The following is a 26,358-nucleotide window of genomic DNA, read 5'->3' as shown; positions in this document are numbered from 1 at the left end:
AAGAGCAAAAAGGGAACGCAGGATCAAGAGGTATGATCCATCGCTTCACCACTTATCTTTGCATTTTTTAAATGCAATGATAAGAGCCTGTCTGACAGGCGGAGCTCTGGACGAGCAAAAGGGCTCCTGTATATGTCCAAAGATGGTCTTCTGTTCAAAAACACAAATAGTCTCTTGAAGATATGAAGGAATTGTGGCTAATTTGCTGAAAACTATTCTGCAGCTCTCACCCATTTTTCTGTTTTCACAGGCCATTGTGCTATTAGACATGGTGAATGCACTGAGCTGTGCTGGAACTTTTCCATTTGCCCTGCTAATAAGCATGAACTCAACTTTCAGCTGATGCTTCTTTCTTCTGTTGCTTCTTGCGCTTAGTCTCTCTCTGCTGTAAAGGCACTGGAACTTTAAAGTTATCACCTTAAAATCACTGCCTCAAAAAGTCCTCTTATCTCTCAGAAGGGACATATTTGGAAATGCCTTGGATAGCCATGCTGATTTGATTCATGTCTGTGCTTTTATATATAGCCATTTTTTTACTGCACGAGGGAGTACTTACACATCCTTCCGAAGCGGAACCCTGTGCCTCTGTACATATCAGTGCCATATTTGACCCCATTCTTGTGTTTATCGTTAATTCATTCTCATCCTTTCCTTTCCTTATACTTTTTTTCTCTCATTGTTTTTATCTCCCTTTTCTTCTTGATTCCTGCATTCTTAATCTTTTCAGCCCCCACATCTTATTCCTTTTCTACTTTTCTCTTCACCTTCACTCCTCCCAAAAATATAGGCATTCCTGGGGATGCCCAACTAGAGTCACATTTTAAAGTGTGTGTGGGTAAAGGGAAAATGGTGAGTTCAAATCACATTTTTCCACCCTTACTCTTAGGCCAGTTGAAGCCCTACACAGCTCCTGGCATAAACCTTAACATTCCTTTAACTTAGGGTTTTTTCCCCTCTGACCTTAAAGGCTATTCAGGGGGCTGAAAGTGCAGTGCAGCAGTGCTCAAACCATCCTTTTATTCTCAACTCCTATATCAGGAACTGGGTGGTATAAAGCTGTCAGGTTACAGACATCCCCTTTATGCTGCCATGAGAATTTTTATGGCTGTACAAAACCCGGGGAAACATGTCTTAGCCTTTTGTCACATCAAAAATGCCCAAATGATTCTTAGTTATAGTTTGTACCACTTTCTCATGGCCAATGTCTGTTTGCTTATGGTGGGAGAGAGCAGGCAGGTTGTGGGCTGCCCATTCTCTCCAGCTGCCCCAGGCAGGTGCTTCTGGGATTTCAGAGGCCCAATCCTCTGTACCCAGGAAATCCCCCTGCAGGGCAAGTCTCAGGGTACATGTCTGCAAGCACAAATATGAGAACCCAGTGGGGTGTTCCCACCTCTGGGCTTGCAGATGCACATGTGGAAATCCCTCTGAAGGGAACTCCCATGGCCTGCGTATCATGGTGCTGCACACTGAGTGAAGGTGCAGCATCCATAGCAATGGCCTTGCAGGATTGGGCCCTTGAAGTCTTGGAAGCATCAAGTAGCTGGCCGTACATGACAATGGTCCCAGCAATGTCTGTAGATGCCAGTGAAGCAGATCAGCTGTGCCAGGACATAAGCTGACACAGCTGATCCCTCTCCAAACACAAATCTTTTTTATACTTTCTGGTGTCTACAGGAGCTGCATAAATAAACTATTACTGTAACAGAGAGCCAGGGGATTTGTAACTTTTAAAATTTGATAGCATATGTAATGACAATAAGAGTACCTGACATTGTCAACAGTCCTTTTTTTTTTAAATGGGATTAATATCAGTTGCTGAGCAGTTTTTGTTTCAGAAGCAGTTGATGCTTGGCCAGGTTTGTCAGTTGTGTGTGAGAGGATATTTCACCCGTTAGAAACATTTCTTTCCCCTTAGATCTTGTAGATATGACACTTCCAGATTTCCAGAATTGGTTAGTTTTGCAGATTCCTTTTCTGGCCTCTCCCATGAAATGACAGTGATACAGTTTCTTTCGCTTCCTTTGCAAAATACTCTATTTTAATAGTATTCCACAAACACATGTTGTGGTGCCAGACTGTTAGCAACCCGTGATCTTCACTGTGGTGTTTCTGTATCGTGTGTTACAGACTTCACATTGTTTCATCTCAAACACTGTTTCCTGTTATTTTGAATGTTGTGGATCAAAATTTGAGAGCACATGAGAGATTCATATGAATCAGACGTATTTTTTAGACTGAGGCTTTTGGCCAGTCATTTGTTGGGAAAATGGTACTAAACAGGACCCTTCAGTCTACCAGATGTGCTGTTTCGGAAAATGGCTGAGTCCTTGCCAGAATGTTGTTTGTTGCCAGCTACTTCCATCATTCTATTTTGTGCTTCTAAAAAGGACTTAACCAGTCATTTGTTTTGTGTTATGAAACGAATTAACCTTCAATTAATTGCCGCTCCCTTTGGGATTTACCTGTATAAGTCAAACTGGTAAACCCCTAGCTATGTTTATATACACACTCACCTCAGCTTATTAAGAGACTAATCCTTGTGCATATAAATCTTTTTTTATTCTTGCCTGTAACAGAACAGAACTGAAAATATGCAGTTCAAAATGTTAAAATGGAGCACATTTTATTAACAGTGAAGGCAGTAAATTAACTCTGCTTATAAGATGAGAGTGAACAATTTCTGCTGAACTCTTCCTGACTGCCCCTTCACAGGGATACAGTGTTTTCTAATTTCTCAGAGGGCCTTAGTTCCATTAAGGGCGAGAACTGTGTTAGAGCTGTAATGAAAGCCATACGTAGCTGAAATTCAAGGAAGGGAAATGCCCTAAATTCTATTTCAGTAGCTCATCTAGAGCTATTTTCAGTTTTATGTTTATAAGAATGTCAATTAACCTAGAGACTAGGACACACATGGAAGAATAACGATGAAGTGGATATCATTTCAGCACACTGAAGCCAGCCGCTGGCCCTAATCCCTCTTTACAGCAGCATGATTTACATAAGAAGATAGCATGTGTTACCTAATTTAGTTTTCAAACAGCTTGGTGATTTATATGCTTTTTGCTTGAGGCATTGTGGGACAGGACTGGTCAGGGCTGCAAGGATATCAAAAGAGCAGAAGAAGCAGGTGGACTGGTAGAACACAGTACATCAGTTCAACTTCTTTGGCATCTTTCAAAACCACAGATCATTCAGCACCGGTTTGATTATATAAATAACCATCCCATAAAAATGGTAAACCCTACAATTGTTTCATATATAGAATCATATCAAGCAACCAGCAATGTAAAAAGCACTACTGAGATAGGTGAGAGGTAAGGATTTTGAAGGGTGATATCTTTTATTGGATATCCCCCTTCAAAAAGACTAACTGCTTAGGAGAGATTTCAGACAAGGTTTTGGGTAGAAGGTATTCTTCCTCAAGTACACACGCCTGTTAGGGGTGTGCGAAGCGGACCTTATTCGATTCAGATCTGGCCCGATTCAGGGGGCAGCGATTCAATTAGCTGACTCTGATCACTGTCCTGATTCAGTTCAGCCGAATCTGAGGATTGGATGCTGATTTGCAGTTTTAAATGTTTTTACTACATACCTCAAGGTACCAGGTGTGGCTCATGAACACTGAGATGGTTGGGCAGATGGAGTGTCCTACAGGAACATAGGGGGGCCCCTGTGTGCTCAGCAGTGGACCCTCCCTGCCCCCCCCCAGCTCAGCAGTCAGCCACAGGGAGACCCCAGGTGCGCCCCCCCAGGGCCAGGAGGCACCAGTCACCAAGCTGGTGTGCAGTGGGGAGGGGCCCCTGCACACTCTGCAGCGGACCCAAAAGTGTTTCTGGTCCACTTCTGGGTCTGCTGCTGAGTGCGCTGTGGACCCCCCCACACACACACTCTCGTGGGATGCTCCATCCACCCCACCATCTCAGTGTTCATGAGCCACCTGGTATCTTGAGGCATGTAAAAAAAAAAAAACATTTAAAGCTGCGTCTATGTCCAAATCATCGAATGTCTCCGAATCAATCCAGCGGGTTCCATTTGATTTGGAGAGATTAGATCCTGATTTGATTCGGAGAGTCAGCTGCTGAATCAGGCTGAATCTCTGCCCAATTGAATCAGTAACCAAGCTTTGCACAGCCCTAACACTTACGCAGGTGGTCCAATAAAAGATATAACCCCTCTTTCTCCTACATTTCCTGGACCTTCACTGCTACAACATCATTTGAACACTACTGAGATAGGTGCCAACTGAGGAGCCATGCATGCCAGATGTTCATCTAAGTTCTGGCACCAGTTTTTTGTTGTTTTTTCTTTTTAATGGAAAGCATTCAACATCAAACTAGTCATGCTGCTACAAGAGATATTTCACCTAAGAGCACCATATTGGCCAGATGTCATTTAGCAGATATCATCCGAACTTGGGTAAAAACAACAGTATTATATGGATCTTTAGCCATTTAAATGAGGAGCCATGCACTTACCTTTAGAAACTTTAGACAAAAAATGTTCACCATGTCTATAGCCACCCACTGAATATGAGTAAAAACTTGTTTTTTGTGCACAAAACATACAAAGCCATCACTTGAATAATGCTTGAGTCGACTTTTATGTTAAAAAAAAAGTCACTGCTGTTTTTGTTTTTATGAATATTCCAATTTCTAATGACTTGTTGTGTTGTCTTTTCCTTGTTTTTTGCAACAGTGCTACGGGATGACTTCCGCCAAAACCCCACTGATGTTGTGGTGGCAGCTGGAGAACCAGCCATTTTGGAGTGCCAGCCTCCTAGAGGACATCCTGAGCCCACTATCTACTGGAAAAAGGACAAAATCCGCATTGATGACAGGGATGAGAGGATCAGTGTAAGTACCACTGAAATGGCCACTTAAAGATACCTCTTAACAACTTCTTCACGAATGAGATGTCTCATCAATATGAAGGTAGAGGTGTCTGTTTTACAGACTACTGAGGCAATGCTCCATTATTTCTTTAACCTTGGCACAAGAAGGAGGTGATATAGTCAGCACCACTTGGTAAAGCTCCTGGTACCCATAAGATAGGAGGCTGAGTAGCCTCATGGCTGTCCTGGAAGAAACAGCAATGAGTAGAAACCCACTGTTTTCACCTAGGATCAAACCCACATCCTTTCAGTCTATAGCCAGTCTCCCTGACTGCCTGAACTAGTGGCTCTCCTCATTAACATGAAGGATAATGTAATTCCTTGTATAGCTTATTCATAATATTAGTGGATTCCCATCCTCCATATGAATCCATAGAGAATGGATCTTGGTGTCTTTGTGGATGCCCATTTGTGGTACTAGAGCCACAGGGAGGCATTGGGTGCATATGCCTCTCATAGATCTCAACAAAGAAATAAGGACATTAAATGTTAAAATTCAAATTGGACCAATATGGGCCACAGTTTAGCACCTGCAATTCTGGAACCACAGGATTTCCAAGTCTGCTTCTCAGTCAACATGCTCAAGTGGCTATGTACTGTTTGGACATGCACACGCTTCCCTGACCATAAGTCTGAGAGAAAAAGGGAAGCTACCCTCCTATGCTTTATCTGTATTTACATAATGGTTATGGCACTCACCCAGGAAGTAGGAGATACAGGTTCTAGGACTCCCTCACCTACAGAGAGTTTGTGACTTTACCTCTTGAACTTCCTAGCACAGTACTGTAACAGTCATGGCATTATCCAGAGGCTGGGGCACAAAGACATGCTCTGGTATTTGGCCAGAGCATCTCTGTGCCTGCTCTTTGCCCCAGTGCTGCAGCACACTGCCTGCTGGTGCAGGGCAAGGAGTGGTGCAGGCTGCAGCAACCTGGACCCAGGCTCTGTTCCAATTAAGTAGGTGGGAGGGACTGGCACAGTGGAGGGGGTGCTGTGAGGGTGTAGGGCACTGTGAGGGGGGCTGCCCAGGAGGGGTGGGTCCCCCGCCTACCCGTCACATGGCTCACAGCCTCCAGAGTGGTCATTGGGGTGCTCAGGGCCCTCCTTGAACAGCCCCCTGTGGTGAAGGGCAGTGAAGCCCAGTCCTGTGCGACATCACATAGGCCCAGCCTGGCTCAGCGTGGGGCCGCGTGCCTTCAGGCAGCTCTGGGCCTCTTGGGCTGTGACCCAGGGTCCAGCGCCACTTGCAGGGACTCCATGTCGTACTGGGCTGGGTCCTGCCTCCACAAAAGCAGCCCAGCCTGATGGTGCGCGGAGTCTGTGCATGCAAGACCCAGCCTGGCATGACAGGTGGTCCCTGCGAATGGCACCGGGCCCAGGGTGACTACCTGAGCTGCCTGAAGACACATGGCCCCACGCCAAGCTGGGTCAGGCCTATGCAATCTGGCACAGGCAGCAGAGCTGTGCAAAATTTCGACAGCCAATTCATTTAATTTAATTTCAGATTTGGATATTTCAGTGGTTGAAACACCAAATCCTAAATGAAACAAGGCTCCAAAACAGCTCTGAAATGAAACTGGCCATCCAAAATGTTTCAGAAATTTTCTGAAATGATTTGGATGTTTCTGAAATGTTTTGGAGCTGTTTCAGGGCTGTTTCAGAGGTGGGCTTGCAGGGGAAGAGAAACTAAGAGGGAGGGGGATGGGGGGCAGGAAAGACTGTTCTGATCTTGACATCTGTAGCTGGCCAGTGATAATGATCTGTCCCTGAGGTCCCTTCCAATCCCAGTGCTGTGGGGGAGGGACACCTATCTACTTGAAACTTGGCAGGCTTTATGGCTGCATAATGGGCTACCATCCCTTCAGTTTTCACCCTGCTGCACTTTACATGTCACAAGTTTTGCTTGTCAGCAGTTTCAGGTGCGGTTTCCCAGAAACCCCTACACCTAGCTCCCTGAAAGCTGGCAGGCTTCATGGCCTCAGAAGAGGCTAGCAAGTTTCATCTGAATCAGGCAAGAAATTACAAAGTTATAGGCAGTTTTGTGATTCCCCATTATGGACTATGGCCGAAACACCATCGAAATTCTGAAACAGCACCAAAACAATTTCGGCAGAAATGAAATGGGACAGTGATTCAAAACACCAAAATGAATCACTGTCCCCCTGAAATGCTGAATTCAAAATGAAATGAAACAGCTATTTTGAACAGCCCTAACAGTGTGCCAGGCAGCCAGGGCTGAGCCATGCTGCCCCGCACAGCAGGGGGCTGCACCAGGAGGGTCCAAGTGCCCTGATTGCTGCTGCTGTGGGATTGGGGGTGGGGGAGCTGTGGGCCCTGTAGGGGGTGGGGTGCATGAGAACCCTGAAGTGGGGCATGAGGGCCCTGTGTGGGGCGCATGTGTGCTGTGCAGGGCGGGGCTTGTGCCCTATAGGGTGGGGTCTGTGGTTCTGTTGGTGGAGCTGTGAGCCCTGAAGGGGTGCTGTGCAGGGGTGCTACACCCTATGGTGGAGCAGGGCACCCACCCCTCCTGAGCAGTCCCCCTATACAGCCCTCCTACACCCACAGTCCCCTCACAATCCACACACAACACACACAACCCCAAGCCACCCCCACAAACCCCTTTCCCATACACTCATCCACATACTCCAAACCCCTGCAAAAGCTCCATACCCCTACCCCTACAAACCTCACCCTCACAAAATTTGGGTTTCTTATCAGAGTATGTGCAGTTCTTAAAAAGGGTACACGAGGATCTCTGCTGGTGAGACAAGTGGTGATACTTGTGCAGAGGAGCCTTTCTAGGGCCCCAATGGGGACCAAGTTGGAGGGCAGATAAGGTTGCTGACCTCTTGGCCATTTGGTAGGTCTGTGTGAAGTGGCTAGTATTCGCTTTGGATTCGGCCAGTTTGGGGGACAGCGATTCAATTTGGTGATTCAAATCACTGTCCTGAATCAATTTGGCTGCTGCCGAATCTCTGAATCAGCATCCAGGCCCATCCCCTGCCCTTCTCCTAGCCTGGCAATGGCAGCCCCAGCTCCCAGCACTTGTTAAAAAAAATAGCTCTGCTCATTGGGTGCTGCCAGATTAGGGGTGCGATTCCCATTGCCCCCTCACTGTCCCACACTGCATGAGCCCCCCAAACCTCCACTCCTCCAGCCCTCCCACAGGTGCCTCACCCGGGCCATCTCCAGCCCATTAAGGAAAAAAACCCGAAAACACCCTCGACTCACTGCTCCTGCCAGCAGGGGGTTATCCCCGCTGCCCCTTGCTGCCCTGCACCACATGCCCCCAAAGCCCCAAGGCTGCTGCAGGAGCAGTGTGTCCCAGGGCTTTTCTCTGCTTTTTTTTCCTTAAAGGGCCAGAGCTGACCTGGGAGGGGCACCCATTTGGGAGCTGGGGAAGTGAGGTAGGGGTCAGGGGGCTCGTGGCAGAGTTCCCCATGCAATGTAGGTAGGTGGGGGGCAGCGGGGAACATCTCCTCCCCCCCCACCCAGCAGCACCTGGTGAGCACTGGGGCTTTTTTTTAAAGTACTGGGAGCTGGGGTGGGTGGGGGCAACCGTGGGGGGGCTGGCAGGGGTCCCCCCATGGTCCCCTCTGCCCTCCTCCCCCTACCGCCTCTAGTACTTACCAGCTCCGAGTTCAGCTGTAGTTCCCTGCTGCAGTCACCGGGGACTGCCTGAATCACCAAAGCTGTCTGAATCTTTGGAAAAGATTTGGAGAGCTTTGAATTGATTCAAACTTTTAAATTGGTCCCCTGATTCAATTTGGATTCGGAGATTCAGCCATCATATGGGGCCAAATCTCCTCCGAATTGAATCACCACCTGAAGCTTTGCACAGCCCTACCATTTGGGGCCAAGAGGACATGCTTTGACAGTTTAAAGTAGGCCACCACAAGGAGAACATCTTCTGGGTGATAACTTCCCAGATGGCAGAGCCAGGGCACCCCATCTGGGTCTGGCAGGGGCGCAGCCTTAGTCTAAAGGGGTGTATTCTGTTGCAGCTGGCAGCAGGTCACAGCCAGGCAGCAGCCCCCACTGCCAGACTGCTGCAGTGGGTAGAAAGTACGAGGGCACTCCATGTTAGGGCTGCTTCAGCAGTCCATGTGGCACAAGAGGTAGTGTCTCCAAATACCAAGTGGCTGGGCCTCAGAAGCTCCTGAGGGTAAATAGCCCTGAGCTGCTCACCAGGGCAGGTTTTTATACTGCTGGGGCCAGCACCTGGGGACCAGCCTCTAGCTCCCCTGGCTGCAGATCCGGGAGGAGCTGGACAGGGTCATTTTTCCCCAAGTGGCACAACTTGCTCCACACCAAAGTGCATGTCCAGGCACATGTGCTGAGGCAAAAATCCCTTGCACAAATTGTGCCACTCCTATTTGAGCTGCTGCAAGGGCCAAGGGCACATGCTGCATGTGTGGATGTGTCCAGATAGTCTATGTTTAGAATTTGAGAGTGACAGGGAGTTGGCTACATACGAGTCTGGAGTTACAATGGGTGTTGCACTAACGTACATTAAAGCAACTTATATCCTGTTCTAACTTTTGGCAGCCATGTATGATCCCACTAGCTGGCATTCTGCTGAACTGATCTGTGCTTCTTCCTTTAACCAAACTTCTCCTTGGGTGCATCTACATGTGCGCATTACTGTAGAGCAGACTAATTAGCTCTGCAGTTTAGCGTCACAATCTACACGTGTGCCAGTATTAAATTAATTAACTCTACTGTAAGATTGTACTGTTGGGGACGGTGCTGTTTTATGGCGGAATCATTACGTGTGATTAAACATACATGTAGACGGTGACCACTGGGCACAAATTGTACCCAGTCAGCCCAGCCAGCTGAGGGCCAGACCCCTGCCTTCTGCCAGCCCCTCTGCTACCTGACCCTGCCACCTGGAGCCCAGGGCTGACTCTCTATACCCCCTGTCAGCCCAGGGCTACTCCACCCCAGATCAAATTGCTGTGGTCCTTGGTGCATGTGTAGATTCTGTGCCCAGGGGCACTTGACTCCAGCTCAAACATGCTCCAGAGTTTATTATGTCATGTTAATTTCACAGGTAGGTGCAGCCCCTGTGTACTGTATATTCTGAGAGTAAAATACACTTAGTTCAAGAGCTGGGGCGGGTGATTACGTGGTTTAGAGTTCAGTCTCCTTTGCAGCAGCCAGGACTGGAAGAGAAAATTCTGCTACAAAAGAGTACACAAGAACTAAATAGGTATTGAAATAAATTTATAAAATAAACCTAATACTAAGGGCTACCAATACCAGAATGGCAGGCAATACACAAAACCAACAGGAAGTGGAAAAAATATGCTGACTTGGAACTTTAGGGGCATATTATAAAAACAAAACAAAACAAAAGCCTGAGACAAGGCTGAAAAAGTCCAATAAGATAAACTATACCTTAGAAGCCATTAACAATGCCTCTGATTTAATACCAAAGCGACGGTATTATAATCTTTAAGTAAAAGAAGCCAAAAAAAGAAAATTAAACAAGCTAAAAACTGGAGCTCTCTATCTGAGTCTCCCTTTAGTTCTGACTAGCCATGTATTTTCTTTTTTCCAAACAGATACGAGGAGGAAAACTAATGATCTCAAACACAAGAAAGAGTGATGCGGGCACTTACATTTGTGTTGGAACAAACATGGTGGGCGAACGAGACAGCGATCCAGCAGAGCTTACTGTCTTTGGTAAAACTTCTTAGGCTTTCATTTTCTTTTTTTACTACAAATGCAATATACTGAATTGATCTGGCTGAGCTGTCAAAGTATGTGACAAAATCAGGTTAACAAGACGCAATGCAATTGCTTATGTACAAGCTGAATTTCATAGCTTTTTGCGAGGCACAGGTCTCAACGGTTGCAATTTATAAGTAGAGAACTAAGCAGAACTAGTATTTTTTTTCCAAGTACATAATTTAAATCTACTTGGAGGTCCATGGTGAAATGCATAAACTTAGAACCCTTAAACCAACAGATAATGCTCTCCCTCACAAAATTACCAAATATAATTGAGCCACTTTTAATACAGTTGACAGTGTCTGCTTGACAGAGGCTTGGTTTTGCATTGCCTGTTTAAATAATTTCTTATTCCTTTAAGGGCTGTGAGATCAAAGCTTTTGTAGCAGAGCACAAACGAGCTGGATCAACTGGTACAAAGACTTTAGATAAACTCATGAGATCAGCTCCTTAACTATACAGATATTTTTATTCATGTTCTTCTTTAAAAGGGCATCAAAATCAATTTTATTCTTTAAGCCTGAGACCTCACTTTGGTTCCTGGTACTGCTGAATGAATCAAAAGCTGATCAATTTACTGGATGGTGGAGTTTCTAAACTTTGATGGTCATGAAAGCAATTGTTTTTGGTCATTTCCCACATGGGGAGAGTGTAGAGAAAAAGTACTAGAGTGAGTTTAAAGATAAATCCAACCTAGTTGCTAGTGGATAACAAGTAAGGTGGTACTTTTATCTACTATTAACAGCATTTCTGTAGGCACCAATCAGGAAGATGAAAAAAATCAGTAATATAAATGTATACTCTCTCACCACCACCACCCCAAACTACGACACACACATGCGCGTGTGTGCGCACACACACACGTACCCCACCCCTGTAATGTTCCTACCTGGCAATTCCTTTGACACAATATGGAGTCTCTATTCCATAGTAAAACTGCCAATAGAGAACAACTCCATACCTCAAGGGAATCTGACTTACAAGTTGCATATTCTCTGATAGGATGCTAATTTGTAGTATGGAACATACATTCCTAATTAGAATATTTGTATTTAACGTGGCCTACCAACTCCCCCCCCCGCTCCCCGCCAAGCCCTGAGTCTCCTGTGTTCACATTCTCACAGATCAAAATATGATGGTTCACCTTGAAAAAAATTGTCATAAGCTTCTAAAGGACATTAAAGGTTCCTATTAGTAAACCTGACTACAACTACATGAAAATTTGCCATTAGGTAGTATTGGGTAGGACTGCAAGATTTCCACTCTGCTTACTGTGTAGTAGAAGAAACAACTTTCTCAATGGAACTAATGCACCTTGCAAAAAAATATATTTGCATTGGATTATTGTTACCTCCATTAAAAGGGAGGTTTAGGTGATATCTTTATGTAGAGGTAAAAGTGACAGCATTTCTTCATCAGTTTGCATACTAGTAATCCTTGATAACATTCCTTGTAGATACTAAGCAGATTTAAGTCCAAAATGAAAAGGCCCTAAGAAATCCCATAATTTGTTAAATGAAATGAATATAAGAACTAAAATGATGTGAAATATGCATGTCAACGTTTCATCCTGTGGAGCCATTATAAGGATTAGGTTTGCCTTGATCTGCAAAATGTTTTGTGGTCAGTCATAGTACTCTGAAAATTTGCTACAGGATATAATCATAGCAATCAACCAGTGAAGTACAGTCTGTGCCTATTTTCCTGGTACAGTACAAAGTCAGTGGTAAATGAAATTAGAAGTTTTAATCCCACATAATTGAGTTAGTCTATATAAGGAAATCTGTACTTAGAATTCCCTTGACATCCAGAGTTTTGTAACTCTTCAGGACTATTTTGTTTTCCCGTCTTTTTGCTGTAGCAGTAGTACCATGGAAGGCAAAGATGGATAATGAAAATTAGGCACTAAAGTCAATGTCTAATTATGGATGTAGGTGCCTAACTTTAGTTGGTTTGAAAAATGTTGGTTTTGATAGTTGAAATAAATCCAGGACAGAAAGTGAACCTGCCTTCACTAGGAAATTAAAAGGATTTAATAACATTACTGGCAAGTGCCTGGTCAGTACTGATTATGGTAAAGAAAAGTACATTAATCAACTCATGATTAATGACTCTTCTTCCTAAAAAAAAAAAAAATACCTTCTACCCTTGGAAGCTGCCTGTGAAGGGAGCTTTCATGTACACTGATACTCAGTGAGAAAATGGAGCAGTTCTACAATGGTTTTCAGTTTTCCAGGAATCTGATACTCATTATTTTGGGCTCAGAAAGTTTTTCTACAATACCCAAACTTAATTTTTGCATGCCACTCACAACAGCTCTCTGGTTCCCTCTACAATGAATGTAGCTTGAGGCATTGCCTGTGGAAAAACTGAGTAGGTATGGTGGTAACTGGTGCCCTAATGGGAACAGCCAGGACTCCTGGCCCAAGAGACTGTACCTTTCTTGCGTTAACTAGAGAGAGAGGGTAAATAAAAACCCAAGGAAAGGAATGAAAGGAGCAGACACAGAAGAGGTAAAATGAAAAGGTGGATATGTTCTGTGCCAGTATATTATATCTACCCAAGGTGCACAGTTCTGTTCACAAAGCAAGCATGAATTCTGAATTGTTCACAAAACAAGCATGCCCTGTGAACACCTTCTACATGGAGAACTATAATATTTTTCAATGTTTATGAAACAGATCCAAGACAGCAGCATTTCAGTGTTCAAAGAAAGAACATAAATTGCAGACAGAAAATTGCTAGTCTATCACAGAACAAAATCCTCACGTTAATCAGTTATATAATTCAAACCACCCAAATTGTTCTGATTCTTTGAGTGGTAACACTGTAACGGAATAACATTTTGCTAGTCCTGTCTTCCAAAGGTCACTACTAGCTTGTGCCTTTCTCTGGCTCCCAGGAATAATCAAGCAGCAAAAGAGCAAGAAGTCTGTCTCAGAATCTAACAGTAGCCTTTAAAGAAAGGATTAAGGATTGCTTCTTAAACTACTAGCACTTTCAAGAGGCAGCGTAACTATATATTTTTATTATGTATTCACTTAATTTTGAATTCTTAAGACAAAAGTTAAACAAGTAAATTGATTTGGTTTAGTTCTCTGAGTTGTTCTCTGAGTTTAGCTCCTTTCATTGAATACATGAACCTTTTTAAAGTTATCATTGTTCTGTGGAATGAGGAAATGTCTCTGTTAGAAAGATGCTGCCTGGTCAGCAGCCTCAGGGAACATCAGCCTTATCCATAAAGGGCTATGCCTTAAACTGACATGATGTTTGATAAAGAATACCTTGGGAAGAAGACATTCTAACAAGGTTATTATGCCCCACTTTTCATCCTCTTAGAGGCCTGGAGTCATCAATGTACTCTGTGGCCTGATGATGGCCTTTGGGAAAGAACCATGACACTTCAGCATGTCCCAGTTTCAGTTCCAGTACAGGAAGATTCCTAACCACGCTCTGAGAAAACAAACCTGCCTAAATCACGTATAAATTCATAATTCATTTTCTGACAAACAAAAATTTATGCATGTCTGTGGCTTTTTGAAGATAAGGGTCAAACTGTTTTTTCCTTTTGGTCATGTAGTTGTAATTAGTTATCAAATTGTTTATAGAAAGACTGGCAAGTATATGATAGTTGTAATACATTGTAAAGAGAGATGCTTGCTACCAGCAGATAGCAGGATATAATAGGGTAATCAGCTTAGTAGGAAGCAGGTACTGAATACATCTTAGTTGTTCCAACCTAATATTCAGAATAAGCTGTCACCGGGATGTGGCTCTGTATATACATGCTTGTCAGAGAGGACGCGAGAAAAAACACACCTCTAACATGTAATGGTTCTAGTATATTATGCTTGCAACACTTCTACACTACACATATTTTTTGTGTGAACTCATAGTGCCTTTGTAATGTTTAAGGCAGTGGTTCTCAACCTTTTTAGACTCAGGGCATCCATCAGTAGACACAAGGCAACCTTCAGAAAAATTCTAGCTCCTATGTTTTACTCACTGTTTAACTGTAAAACAGTAATATAGCAGTTCTTCTGATGAAAAGAACTCAGATCACAACAGGCCAGAAGGTTTCTGACACTATGGATTCCTATGTGAAATCGCTGTGTATCTTATGAATCTAGTGTAGGTGTTTGCACTTCACAGCACCTTTAAAAGTATCTCATGGCATGCTGGGTGAGCATCAGTAGTATAAGTCATAGAAACTTATGATACCTACGTAAGTGCTGTATTGCCAAGAAAAATGGCCATAGTACATCTTTGGAAGAATGTCTTTTGAATAAATAACTATCATTCTTCTGATCATATTTTCACTTGCTCACTTAACACACAGACTAAGAAACTGGAAGAACGTGGTATGACCAGCGCTCACCCTTTCTTCTTTATAGTTTCATTTCTGGGCATTGAGAACATTGAAGCTATTTGGATTAAAAAAAAATAGTCATCCAAATGATGTCATAAATATCCACCCCATTTAAAGAGCTCCACAGCAAAACATGCTTAGATATATCTTAAGTTCTTTTTCAAGTGCTTGTTTTTATGTGCATGTCATTGTGGGTATACTTGCATCTCAAAGACCGGCGTTTTGAAGATATTTTTACCCTAGCAGTAAGTATATAGCAAGCATATCCTAAGGAAAAGCACGGAGGGTATTTCCCACTCCTCATGTTGTCTGAACTATTAAAGCTCAAGAAAGAGGTTCTGCCATCTGTTCCAGATTGTGCACTTGTCCTACAGCTCTTTTTCCAAAACTTTTTTTTCCTACCTTTTTTTCTTTTTTGTTTCAAATAACTTTTAGACAGCTATTTATTTTTAAAATAATTGAATCATAGAAGTATTGAACTGGAAGGGACCTGTAAAATCATCAAGTCTGGTCCCCTGCCATGGTGGATAGTGAATCATATCAGGTTATGGTCACTGTTGCCCAGAGTACCACCAATTTTCAGGCCACCTACAATGTCCTCCCCTTTGGTCAGCACTAGATCCAGAGTGGCCTTGCCCCTAGTGGGCCCTTCCACAACCTGTGTCAGAAACGGTCGTCTATTGTTGTCAGGAAGTTGGCTGACCTTCTGGAGGTGCTAAATGGTCTTCCCAACAGATATCTGGGTAGTTGAAGTCACCCATGATGATCATGTCTCTAGTACTAGCTGCCTCTGTCAGTTCTCCTAAGAACGCTTGATCACTCACCTCCTCTTAGGAGGGAAGCCCACAGTCAGCTCTACTTCTCCTGGTCCCCCTTGTAGTCTGACCCAGATTGTCTCAAGGGACCATTCCCTGCTGTCAAAGGTCACCTGAAGGGATAGGTACTGCTCTTTCATGCAGAGGGCCACACCTCCTCCCTTTTTCCCAGTCTGATCCTTCCTATAAAACCTGTAACCCTTAATATTTACTGTCCAGTTTGTATATCAGTTTGTCTCTGTCAACCCAATCAAGTCAAATTTCTCATCAGCCAGGAGTGCCAGTTCCTGCTGTTTATTTCCCATGCTTCTGGCATTCCCATACAGGCATTTGAGCTCTCCCCTAGTCACCTCAGGTTTTCTGCCTCAGTATCTCTGCCTCAAGATGTCAGTACCCATCTGGACATCCGTTGTTTGAACCCCCTCCCATGTGTCATTGTGGCTAGTAGATTCTGCTTCAGCAGCAGAACCTTCTCCCGGGCCCCCAGACATGTCTAGTTTAAAGATATCCTCAGCAAGTCAGCAACTCTCATGGCAAAGAGTATCTTCCCTTTTCTTGTGGCCTTTATCTGGTCTCTCTTATTTTTTCACTGAAACTTTAGACTTCCTTTCTTTGTGCCATACATAAAGTGTACAGTAAGCATAAGCCCATGGAAAGCAATGAGGGCATTCCTTGATCAGGTCTCAGCCTCAACCATTTGTATTGTTACTCCCACATTACCTAGTTATTTTTTTGTTTTATACGTCCTGCAATGGGACTGTGCCTGACACAGCAAGCTTGTGAAATACTTTTACTGACTAAGGGTGAATTATAAACCTTAGAATTCCTCTTTCTTCAAATAATTCTGTTGAGAACCCAGAGGCATGGTGACTCTAGACTCGTCTTGTGTAAATCTTTATAGTCAGTCTCAGACTCAGCTAGACACAGACCTTCTATTTAGGTGAGTTCCCTAGTTTCAGCACCAGAGTCCTTCCGTGACCCAGAGATGGCTTCTGGGAAGATTTATATCCTGGGGTCTATGGATGAGGTGTTTTTATCCCCTTCCTTGCTCCTTTGGATCTGAAAGTTCATGGCTTTGTAAGAATCTCAACAAAGCTTGGAAGAGCCTGGCATCTGGCTTCAATCTTAACACCAATATCCCAGCCTGGATAGTTTCCTCCCTGCTCATGAAGTACAGAGGCAGTTCTTTAGGACTGCCTTCCCACCATCACTGTGCATTTCAGCAGTGACTTCCCCGTCAGAGACTTTTGAGGCTTCCCAGTCTCTTTTCATGGACACTTCTTATGAGATTTTGCTTTGACAAGACAGCTTCTTCTACTTTCTTTAGTACTATAAAAGAAAAGGGAAAAGGGATTATACAACAGTTACTTCCGCACTTTGAGAAAAAAAGGTGAATGATGTCAGAAAGCTTAGCTGTTTTATGTGCAAGTTCAAGCTCAAGATGGTTACATTACTCGCATAATTCCCTTCTTTCTCTGGATCTGGGGGACTCACTCAGTCTTAATCATAGCTCTATTTCTGTTGATGTTGTAGAAGGCCATGTAGGACTTGCACAACTAATCCTGCTGCTCCTGTCTGGACCATGCAGTTGTAGTTCTCTGACCTGCAGGTCAGCTCAATGAAGAGCTCTAGGACCTTGTCTTTCCCACCATAAAGCAACACACTATAAATATCAGCCTAAATGATAGGAGAAGTCTGCTTCTCTTCTGCAAAGCAGCCCCATCCATAGAAGAGAAAAACCTCTAGGTGATAAACTTCCCTGGTTAAATGGACTGTTTTTTAAGGCTGGTGCCATGCAGGTCTCTCTGTATACACAGGCTCTTAGATTACCTTCTAGTATTGCAGTGTGGTGACCTATCTCTCAACCCTTTCAAAATGCAACTAGCCACTATCTCAGCTCACCAACACTGCAGAAGGCCAATGTTTTCTTCTGCCCAGGTTCCATAATGCCTTGAGTAGAGTGTTCCTTCAAGTGTAACAACGGTCTTTCATTGCAACCTAAAATCAAGTCTTTACTGCCATTACTAGCCAGACATCTGAACCAAAGGTCATGTGCTTTCTATTTCATTCCTGGCTGTCAATTCTGCAAGAAAGGTGCCTTAAAATCTAGGCACTACTAATGGATCACTCTATATACTGTATTTTGCCCCAAGTTTTCCACCCAAATTGTCAGCGAATTGCATTCTAGTCAGCAGATTCACATATCTGTTTTGTTCCTAAAACCTTTCTCTCCAAGAGCTGAACCATATTTAAATATGCTTGTTGTGGAAAGAAAGCTTTGTCCCTTTACCTGCATTTGACTGTGCCTTTCCAGGGATTGCATCAGCTTTATGATTCCACTGCTGAAAGATTAAAACCCACATTGGTTTCCAACCAAAAGATTCTCTAATTGATCTCAGATTGTGTCAAGGAGTGCTGCAAAGTCAGTACTGTGGACTTCCCTATGGAGATCAAAGCTTACTCTACCTTAGCCTGACAGGCTCTGCCTTTGGGCTCTCTCCCTCCATTACAGGTATCTACAAGGCCACTTAGAGTGCTGTACACCCCTTCACCAGACGCTACGAGTCTGGAAGCTACATTTGGCAGAGTTGTCCTCCAGTCCAATCTAGAGTTGTCTTCCACTGTTTGTATAGGACTGTGCAGGGTGACTACATTGCTTTGGAGAAGTAATTTGTCTGAAGTCAGTTAGAAAGCAGTGCAGATATGCACCTTTATAGACTAACTAAATAAGATATGTACATAGAGAAAGTACCTGCATTCATTTGATCAGGTGCTGTAAAAGGGCCTGTAGAAGGTGGAGAGAGAAATTAGAATACAAAAGACAAGGGAAAGAGGGGGAGGGAGGCAGTGCTAGAAGAGCAAATGAGCAGTAAACCATAGAAACAAAGGGAGTCACAAAAATTAATCCCAGTCATGAGATAAGAATCTGCAGTCCCTGTTTAAACCTTACTTAACACAGTGCAGTGTGTAGATGATTTCTTGTTCCATGTGTGCGTGTTCCAACCGGTTTTTAACTGTTGTTTGCCTGAGAACAGCAATCCTAAGGTCAGTGATGGAGTATCTAGGGAGGTTGAAGTGTTCTTCCACAGGCTTTTGTGTCTTTCTGCAATAGACATTAGGTTGGTGTTCATCCATTTTTACGTAGAGATCACCCTGTCTGGAACTGGGCTCCATTGACAAGCTTACAGAAAACACCATCTTAACTACCGTGAATGTCACATCTCTCTATACCAATATTCTTCATAAGAACAAATTACAAGCCATAATGACCACTGTCCCTGACAGTTGCCTTTAACCTTTTCTACTTTGTCCTCACACACAAGTATTTCAGGTATAGGAATTCCCTATACCTACAAATATGCCCACTGCATATTTACAACAGACCTGGAAGTCTGTTTGCTTCACAGCTGTCCTCTCATTCCCTGGTGTCCCTCAGGTACATCAATTACATCTTTATAACATGGACACATGGGAAGGAATGGATCTAAATGCCACATCTATACAGACCACATCATCACTGGACCTAATAATGAGGAGTACCTATTAATGAGATGTACAACATGCAAGGTTCACCTGCAATTCTACCAATGTCATATACACCACCACCTGTTTACAATGCCCTTCTCCTGTCTACATTGGACAGGCAGGGCAATCTTTATGTGTAAGAATGATTGAACACAGATCTGCAATTAGTTGCAGAAATGCACAAAACCCTGTGGCAAAGTACTTCAGCATCCCTGGACAATGAGTTTGCTGACCTCAGGATTACTCTTCTCAGACAAAAAGAATTTAAAAACTAGTTTAAATGTGAAATTGCAGAACAAGAAATCAGCCACATACTGGACTGCATTAAGTATGGTTTAAACAGGAACTGCAGATTCTTATTTGATGACCTGGATCAATGTTTGTGACTCCCTTTATTTCTATGGTTTTACCGCTCATTTGCTTTTCCCTTCAGGCAGTACCGCCTCCACCTTTCCCCCTACTTCTCTCTCTGTCCCTCTATGTCTCTGTCCCTCTCCTTCCCTCCCCCTTCCCTCTTTCCGTCCCTTGTTTTTTGTATGCTAAATTCTCTCTTCTTCTTAGACTCTGTTTTCTGCAGGCCCTTTCACAGCATCTAGTTTACATGAATGCAGGTTAACGAAAGCTTATGCTCTCTCTATATGTTTATATCTTATTTATTTTATAAAGGTACATATCTACCCTGCCTCCTCATTGCTTTGGATTCACTCAAAGAGTAAAATACAGATATGAGCAAACATTTGGAGAGAGAGAATGCATCTGTATGAGACACTTTGCTGTACAGTAGGCAGATTTACTGTGCAGTAAAGTGTCACCATCTACACATGCAGGGCATTTGCTGTGCAGTATTTTAGACAAGTGTGCAGTTAGTACCTGTAAATGTAGGCACTAGATTAACTGTGCAGTAATGCTTGTTTAGGCACTGGCTGGGAGCAAATTTGCTCCCAGTCAGCCTAGGCACCAGGGGGCCATAGGGGACAGGGAGCTCTCTGTCCTTGGTCATGGTGCAGCTCAGTGCTGGGACCAAGGAGCTCTGTCCCCTGTTTCATAGTTTCATAGTTTCTAGGGTTGGAAGGGACCTGAGCAGATCATTGAGTCCAACCCCCTGCACAGACCTGGCTACTCAGGGAGGTGGGCAGGATGGGAACCCAAGCAAGGCAGCTACTGATGAGCCCTGTGCTCCCCTGCCCAGCAGGAGGCTTGCTGACAGCTTCCACACACCCAGGACAATTGCCAGTTAACCCCCTTTTTGGCAGGGAAACCCCACCCAGTGGGGAGTTGATTGCTGTGTGTCCCAATGGGCATGGGGCCAGGAGTACTCTTTTCACTGCAGGGGCAGCTGTCTCCTGGCCTGATGCACATCAGGTCTCTTCCCAGTGTGCATGAGGCCAGGAGACAGCTGCCACTACAGCTGGAAGAGCTCTCCTGGCCCCATGCACATTGGGACTGGTCCATGCCCCTTACCAGCCCTCCAGCTGGCTCCCAGAGGAACCTGGAGCTCCCCCTGGCTATTACAGAGCAGAGCAGGAGCAGCCCTGTACCACTCTGCTCCCATTGGGAGCAAATCTGCATCTAGTAGAAGTTCTCCCAGGGAAGTCAATACTATGCAGTAAGCCTAATGTGAATGAATAGCATGTGTAGATGTGCCCAGAGAGAAGTTACTGGAGTTTTTCAAAAAATGTTGCCACCATGTACATTCCACAAATTTTCCTTGTTGTGCCACTCACTGTGATGGAGGAGAAATTGAGGAAGGGGGAAGAATGAACCATTCTTTACCCTTGGTACAGAAGAAGGAAAGACGGGCGTAACTCTTTTTTATTTTTTTATGATAATCCGGGGTGGAAAAGGTTGCTGCCCCTCCCACACCATATTTGCCATTTTTTTTTCTTTTTGAAAAAAAAACCTTTATACAGCTTTGAATGTTTCATTCTGTAAGACAAAGACAGTTTAAATAAATGATCCCTTTCTTCTAGTAAAAGAGGAGAAAACAATTCTAAATCTAATTGAATGTATATAGAAGAAGAACCATCACATCATTCACAATCCAGTAGTTTTCTTGGCAGAAAAAGGTATTAAGGCAGTCAGAATCACTTAAATTAGATTTTGACTTCCTATACATGGTCATCTAACTTTTTTGAGGAGCACACAGAGGGCAATGGCACATCTTCAAGGTCATCAGGGCCTCTCTAATGGACTGTAGTCCACAACAATTTGTTAAATAAAGAAACTAGTACTAGAACTATATCATGGTTCAACCACAATTCATGAACAGGATACTTCTACAGATCTAGGTAGGATCAGTTTTTCAGGCTTATGCCAAAATATCCTCTGAAATACTAAAGCCAAATTTTCTCAAAGTGTGTCACTCAAGTTCTGCAACATGCTGTAGGTGTCTGTCTGGATTTCTGATTGCATTAAGAAGCCACTTTTATAACTGCAAGCAAAGTTTATTCTGAAGTTATAAAGGTTGTTCTAGTAATAGCACAACTAGCTGACATGACATATAACCATGACCTATTTTATAGCCCTCTTCAAAGACTTTTAATATTCATCAGAGAAACAAAGTCTAGGCAGTGGGTTCTTTATTTACTCAGTTGAAGCTTATAAAATAGCTTATAAAATAGCTACATTAAAAATGTTATACGTGCCTATCATTTTAATTTATAACCATTCCTTGCTATTTTCTCAGATATATGATGTTCTGAGTATTGTTGACAGAATTACAATGCTTAATTATACCACAAGACTTTATTTATGGCCAAAGCATTTAAAAAAAAAAAACCCTCATATTTTCCTAAGTTTGGATTTAAAACTGGATTTGACTTGACTGTGTGAGAAACATATTTTATTTAGCATGCACTGGCAAGCAGCGTGCACTGTCTCCTGAGAGATTTAACATTGTAAGCAAGTTATGCAGGTGATTCAAATCCAGTTAATCTCACATAAAGAATGTTAATTGCATTGGCAATGGCATTCACTCTGATCACTCTATAGCTGTATAATTAGCTATTGGACATATTCAGGGGGCTGTCTGAGTGATGCAAATGCAGAAAACAACATAAGAGGGAACTTCTTCTTTCCTGATTCACACTGTGCAAAATGCAAAGATGATGGCAAAATGGAAATAACAGCCATTGTAATTTGCATGTCCTTGATAACTGTGGTCTGCACTTATGCAGTTGTTTATTTTCAAGCAAATTCTTAACTGTAGTGGAAAATATGCAATTCTGAAAGCTGGCCTTAAAGAAACAGATACATTTAAACTGCCTTCATGTAAAATCAAGTGCTCTGTCTAGAGACCTTTGGGCTATTTGTTGACTCGTCATAAATAAGGTTCTCTCAAACTGGGTTAGGATTTTGTTCTGGCCTTCTGTGAGGAAACATACTGCCAGGTGCCGACTTAATGAATATTATGGTGTCCATTAAATACTAGATTTTTTTAAAATACTAGATTTTTTTTTGTCCCTCATCTGCTATATTTTGTGTTGACAGAAATGTGTGTGTTAAGTCACACCAGTGTTTGTGTGTTAATTAAACATAATGTAACTACACATCCAGAATGCAAATGGCTTGCAAAGGGATATTTGTAAATACATACACAGAGACACATGTGCAGTTGCACGCATATATCTACTTTTAGCTGCGTAACACAGATGGACTGGAACAACACACTTCATTTGCTTTTAACTTTTGGATCAGGAAAGCTCAACCCCAACTCAGGGGCCACATCTGGCCCATGGAGCCATTTCATCCAGCCCACAGAGATTCCCATGAGTCTGGAAATTTGGCAGTGTGGGCCACACTGTCACTGTACATGGCTGGATCAGGGACTGTCCAGGCCGTAGTTGCATGGCTGGATTCAGCCCCATACGGGACGTTGTTGCACGTGGATCAGACCCTGTCTGGGCAGTTGCTGTGCAGCTGGGTCACTTTCTGCTGGCCCCACATAACTTCATTGGGCTCAGATCCAAGCCTCACACATTTGGATCAGGCCCTGGCTGTACCAATACTGCTCGCCTGATTGGGCCCAGAGTCTGAATCCATCCTGCAGACTGACCTAATTGCTTATCCAACCCAAAGGGAGAGAAGGTTGGCTACCACTGCTTTAGATCACTTGGATCCAGCTCTAAATTTCTTGACTCAGGACTACCTTGATAAAATTGTTCCAAAAGAAGCCTCTGGAGCTGATCCCCATGAAATTGCATATAAATTCAGATTAGAGTCTGGGGTAAGATGTATGTAGCTCCAGTATTCTGATTTAAATGCTTAAGTCAGTTTAGAAAAAGGGGTTTTTTTTTTTCTTATCATGAGGATGAGACTGTTCTCCTCTAGATCCATTGCATTACAGACAGGGCTGGTAACATCACATATTTTTAAGGTTTCCTTACATTTTCCATTACTAGACCGTGGCTCTTGTTACTTAAAACTTTGGCCTAAAATTTTGAAACTAAACCAAATTTTTTGTGCTGTCTCAAACTTATTTTATTTGTATTTTCCCAGCCAAAATAGTTGAGCTGTTGCCAAGAATGAGGCTAAGGAAATGTTGCATTGTCCATGCTAAATTCTGGCTGTAGTTTGCTCATGCTTAAGAAGAAGGTATGAAAATTGGCAGGAATAGAGTCTTTATGTCAGGAATGTGGTTTTGACCTTCCCTATGAAATATGTCCAAATGAGGTCAAATTACAAGCTCAGGGATGTGGATGGAGTTGAAGTTGGCATTTGCGTAGGTGTGGGAATGGAGGTAGAAGGCATATAAGCTACTGTTTCTGCATAATCCATAGAGACCATCTAGTGCTACATAGCTAAAACTCTGAAGATCCTATGCATGCCCAAGCATGATTTTCCCCACAGCTGCAGCTTAGGGCTCATGTGGAACTGATTTTCCTTGTGCTGCCAGTGCCCCAGCCTCAACCTAGGCAATATGGACAAGGAAGCTGCCCAGGTTCAGCACAGAGGGGAAAAACACCATGTCTGAAGTGAGAGTAGTTTTGGACAAAAATAATTGGAGGGTTGACAGGGCAAGGACATAGTCAAGGAAACTATGACTGGGAACCACTGGGATCAGATGAAAAGGGGAGGAGAAGAGGAAAAGATAAATTTCACATAGAGCCGAGAGAGGGACTGCTGGACAAAGGGATAGCAGGAACAGTGGGACTGGGCAAGGAATGCACTCAAAGAAACTGGGACCAATAGCAGTTTGCAATGAATGATATGGGTACAGTGCAGGGAGAGAAGTGTGTTTATATTGTACAAGGCTGGTGGAAAAAAAAACCTGAGGAAGAGCTGGGCCTGGGGGACTGTGGCAAGGAAATTTAATATGAGGAACTGGGGGTGGGAGGAGGAATGCCTGGACAAGAACACTGGCAGGAGCAGGTGGAGCCTGGGAATACAGAAGCGGAGATAAGGTTTGGCCTGATCTGGGATAGAAAATGTGTCAGGACTTGGAGGCTACAGATCTCCAGTTTGGGGGAAAGAAATAGGACTGAGTGTGTTTATAACGGATAGGGCAGAAGCTTGCAAGGATTGGGAAACAATTCTGTCTGCTAGAGAAAACCTTCCCCTCTACAATTTGGAAGAGAACCTGAGATTCCTGAGTGTCACCCTTCCATTAGAAACTGTGTGAGAAACCCACTGGCAAAATATCTCATCCCCCTCTAGTGGCTATTCTTGCATGTGCCATAGAACGTGATGCTGGATAAACAGATTTTTAACAGGTGGTCGCTATTTCTATTTTCTGTTTGACTTGAGACTCTGAGTTTAATTTAGAAAAGTTCTGAGCACTTAGTCTCACCAGAGTTCAGTCAGAGCTCAGCTGATAAAATGCTACATAATGCAAAATATTCTGAAAAATCAGGTAGCTGAGACTGGGCACCTAAAATAGCGCTTAGGTTTTTTTTTTTAACTTTAATCTCTCTGTATTTGAGTTTCCCATCTATAAAATAGAGAAATTACCACCGTGGCCCCATACAGCATTATTGTGAAAAACTTGTCTTCTGTAGCTTGGAACAGTGTATGAGAAAATTAATAATTCTCTCTCTAAAGACAGATTTAAATTAGGTGCAGTTAAGAAAGGCCTGTAGCCACACATTGAACAATAAAATATTGAATTAACTGAATACAATCCATTCTGTGATATTTGGAAAATATAGCATATGATCATATTGTTAAAAAGTATCCTGAAAATGCATGTGTACTTGAGGACAAAAAAATCTTATACAGACAGTCCTTATTTTGACATTACTTAAGTTTTACGTGCAACCTTAAAATGTCCTTTCAAGAGAACTGTTTGTGTTGCAATGTGTTTCTGTGTAATATCCACTGCCCTGGCACACTATCAAGCCAAACTCTGGGCCAGATTCTTATCTTATTGCCCCATTGCACTTTTTGGAGTAATTTAACTGCCATCATTTGTCTCTCACCTTGATGAGATTGACATTAATTCAGGGTCTGATAAATTTAAAATACTGCTCTTAAAAATTACTTGTTATGATAACTTTAGTTTCACGACTTGTTTTTACTTTGATTGTTAAACATTTTCGGCAATAAAAGGTTGTGGGGGCAGAATCAGAAGGGTAGAACCAAATATGAGTGAGCCAGAGGCAACTTGGAGACTGAACTGTCATCCCTGGAAATGAAATTATCTTGAATTTGTACTAGTACATCTGAGATCAGATTGTGGTCCTGTGTCTGGCTTTTAAAAGGGCCTGGGTAATATTATGACAATTAATAATATTTGTAGCTTTGCAAACTAATGTAGCAAGGGTAAAGAGAACTCATTATTCACAGCATAATTTCATTTCCTTTGGTGAAGTTAGCAGTGGAGATTAGGAAGAACCCCATTTACAGCACTGTTAAATTGGTGTTGGTACACTACAGGGAGTTTTTACTTCCCCCTCCAGCATTAAGGTATTGATTATTGTACAAGCCAGGATACCACAATAAGTAGACTACTGGACTGTTCTTTATTGACAAATCCTTAGGATGTTAAAAGCTCTATGGGCTGGTGCAGACTGAGCTAGAGT

General features: G+C 43.1%; 1 protein-coding gene across 17 annotated transcripts in view; it reads left to right on the top strand.

Moving 5' to 3' along the window:
• Positions 1-26,358, top strand: part of ROBO2 (roundabout guidance receptor 2) — a 663,916-nt gene that overhangs the window by 445,267 nt on the left and 192,291 nt on the right. For all 17 annotated transcript variants that reach the window (XM_090059886.1, XM_090059876.1, XM_090059819.1 and 14 more), the window contains exons 3-4: positions 4,696-4,853; positions 10,462-10,582. In XM_090059886.1, the coding sequence (XP_089916012.1) occupies positions 4,696-4,853; positions 10,462-10,582 (279 nt within the window). The remainder of the gene's footprint in view (positions 1-4,695; positions 4,854-10,461; positions 10,583-26,358) is intronic.

The sequence above is a fragment of the Crocodylus siamensis genome, chromosome 1 (assembly GCF_052110815.1).
Source record: "Crocodylus siamensis isolate JL-2025a chromosome 1, ASM5211081v1, whole genome shotgun sequence".
NCBI classification, from domain to species: Eukaryota; Metazoa; Chordata; order Crocodylia; family Crocodylidae; genus Crocodylus; species Crocodylus siamensis.
This window is presented reverse-complemented; position numbering and strand designations above follow the sequence as displayed.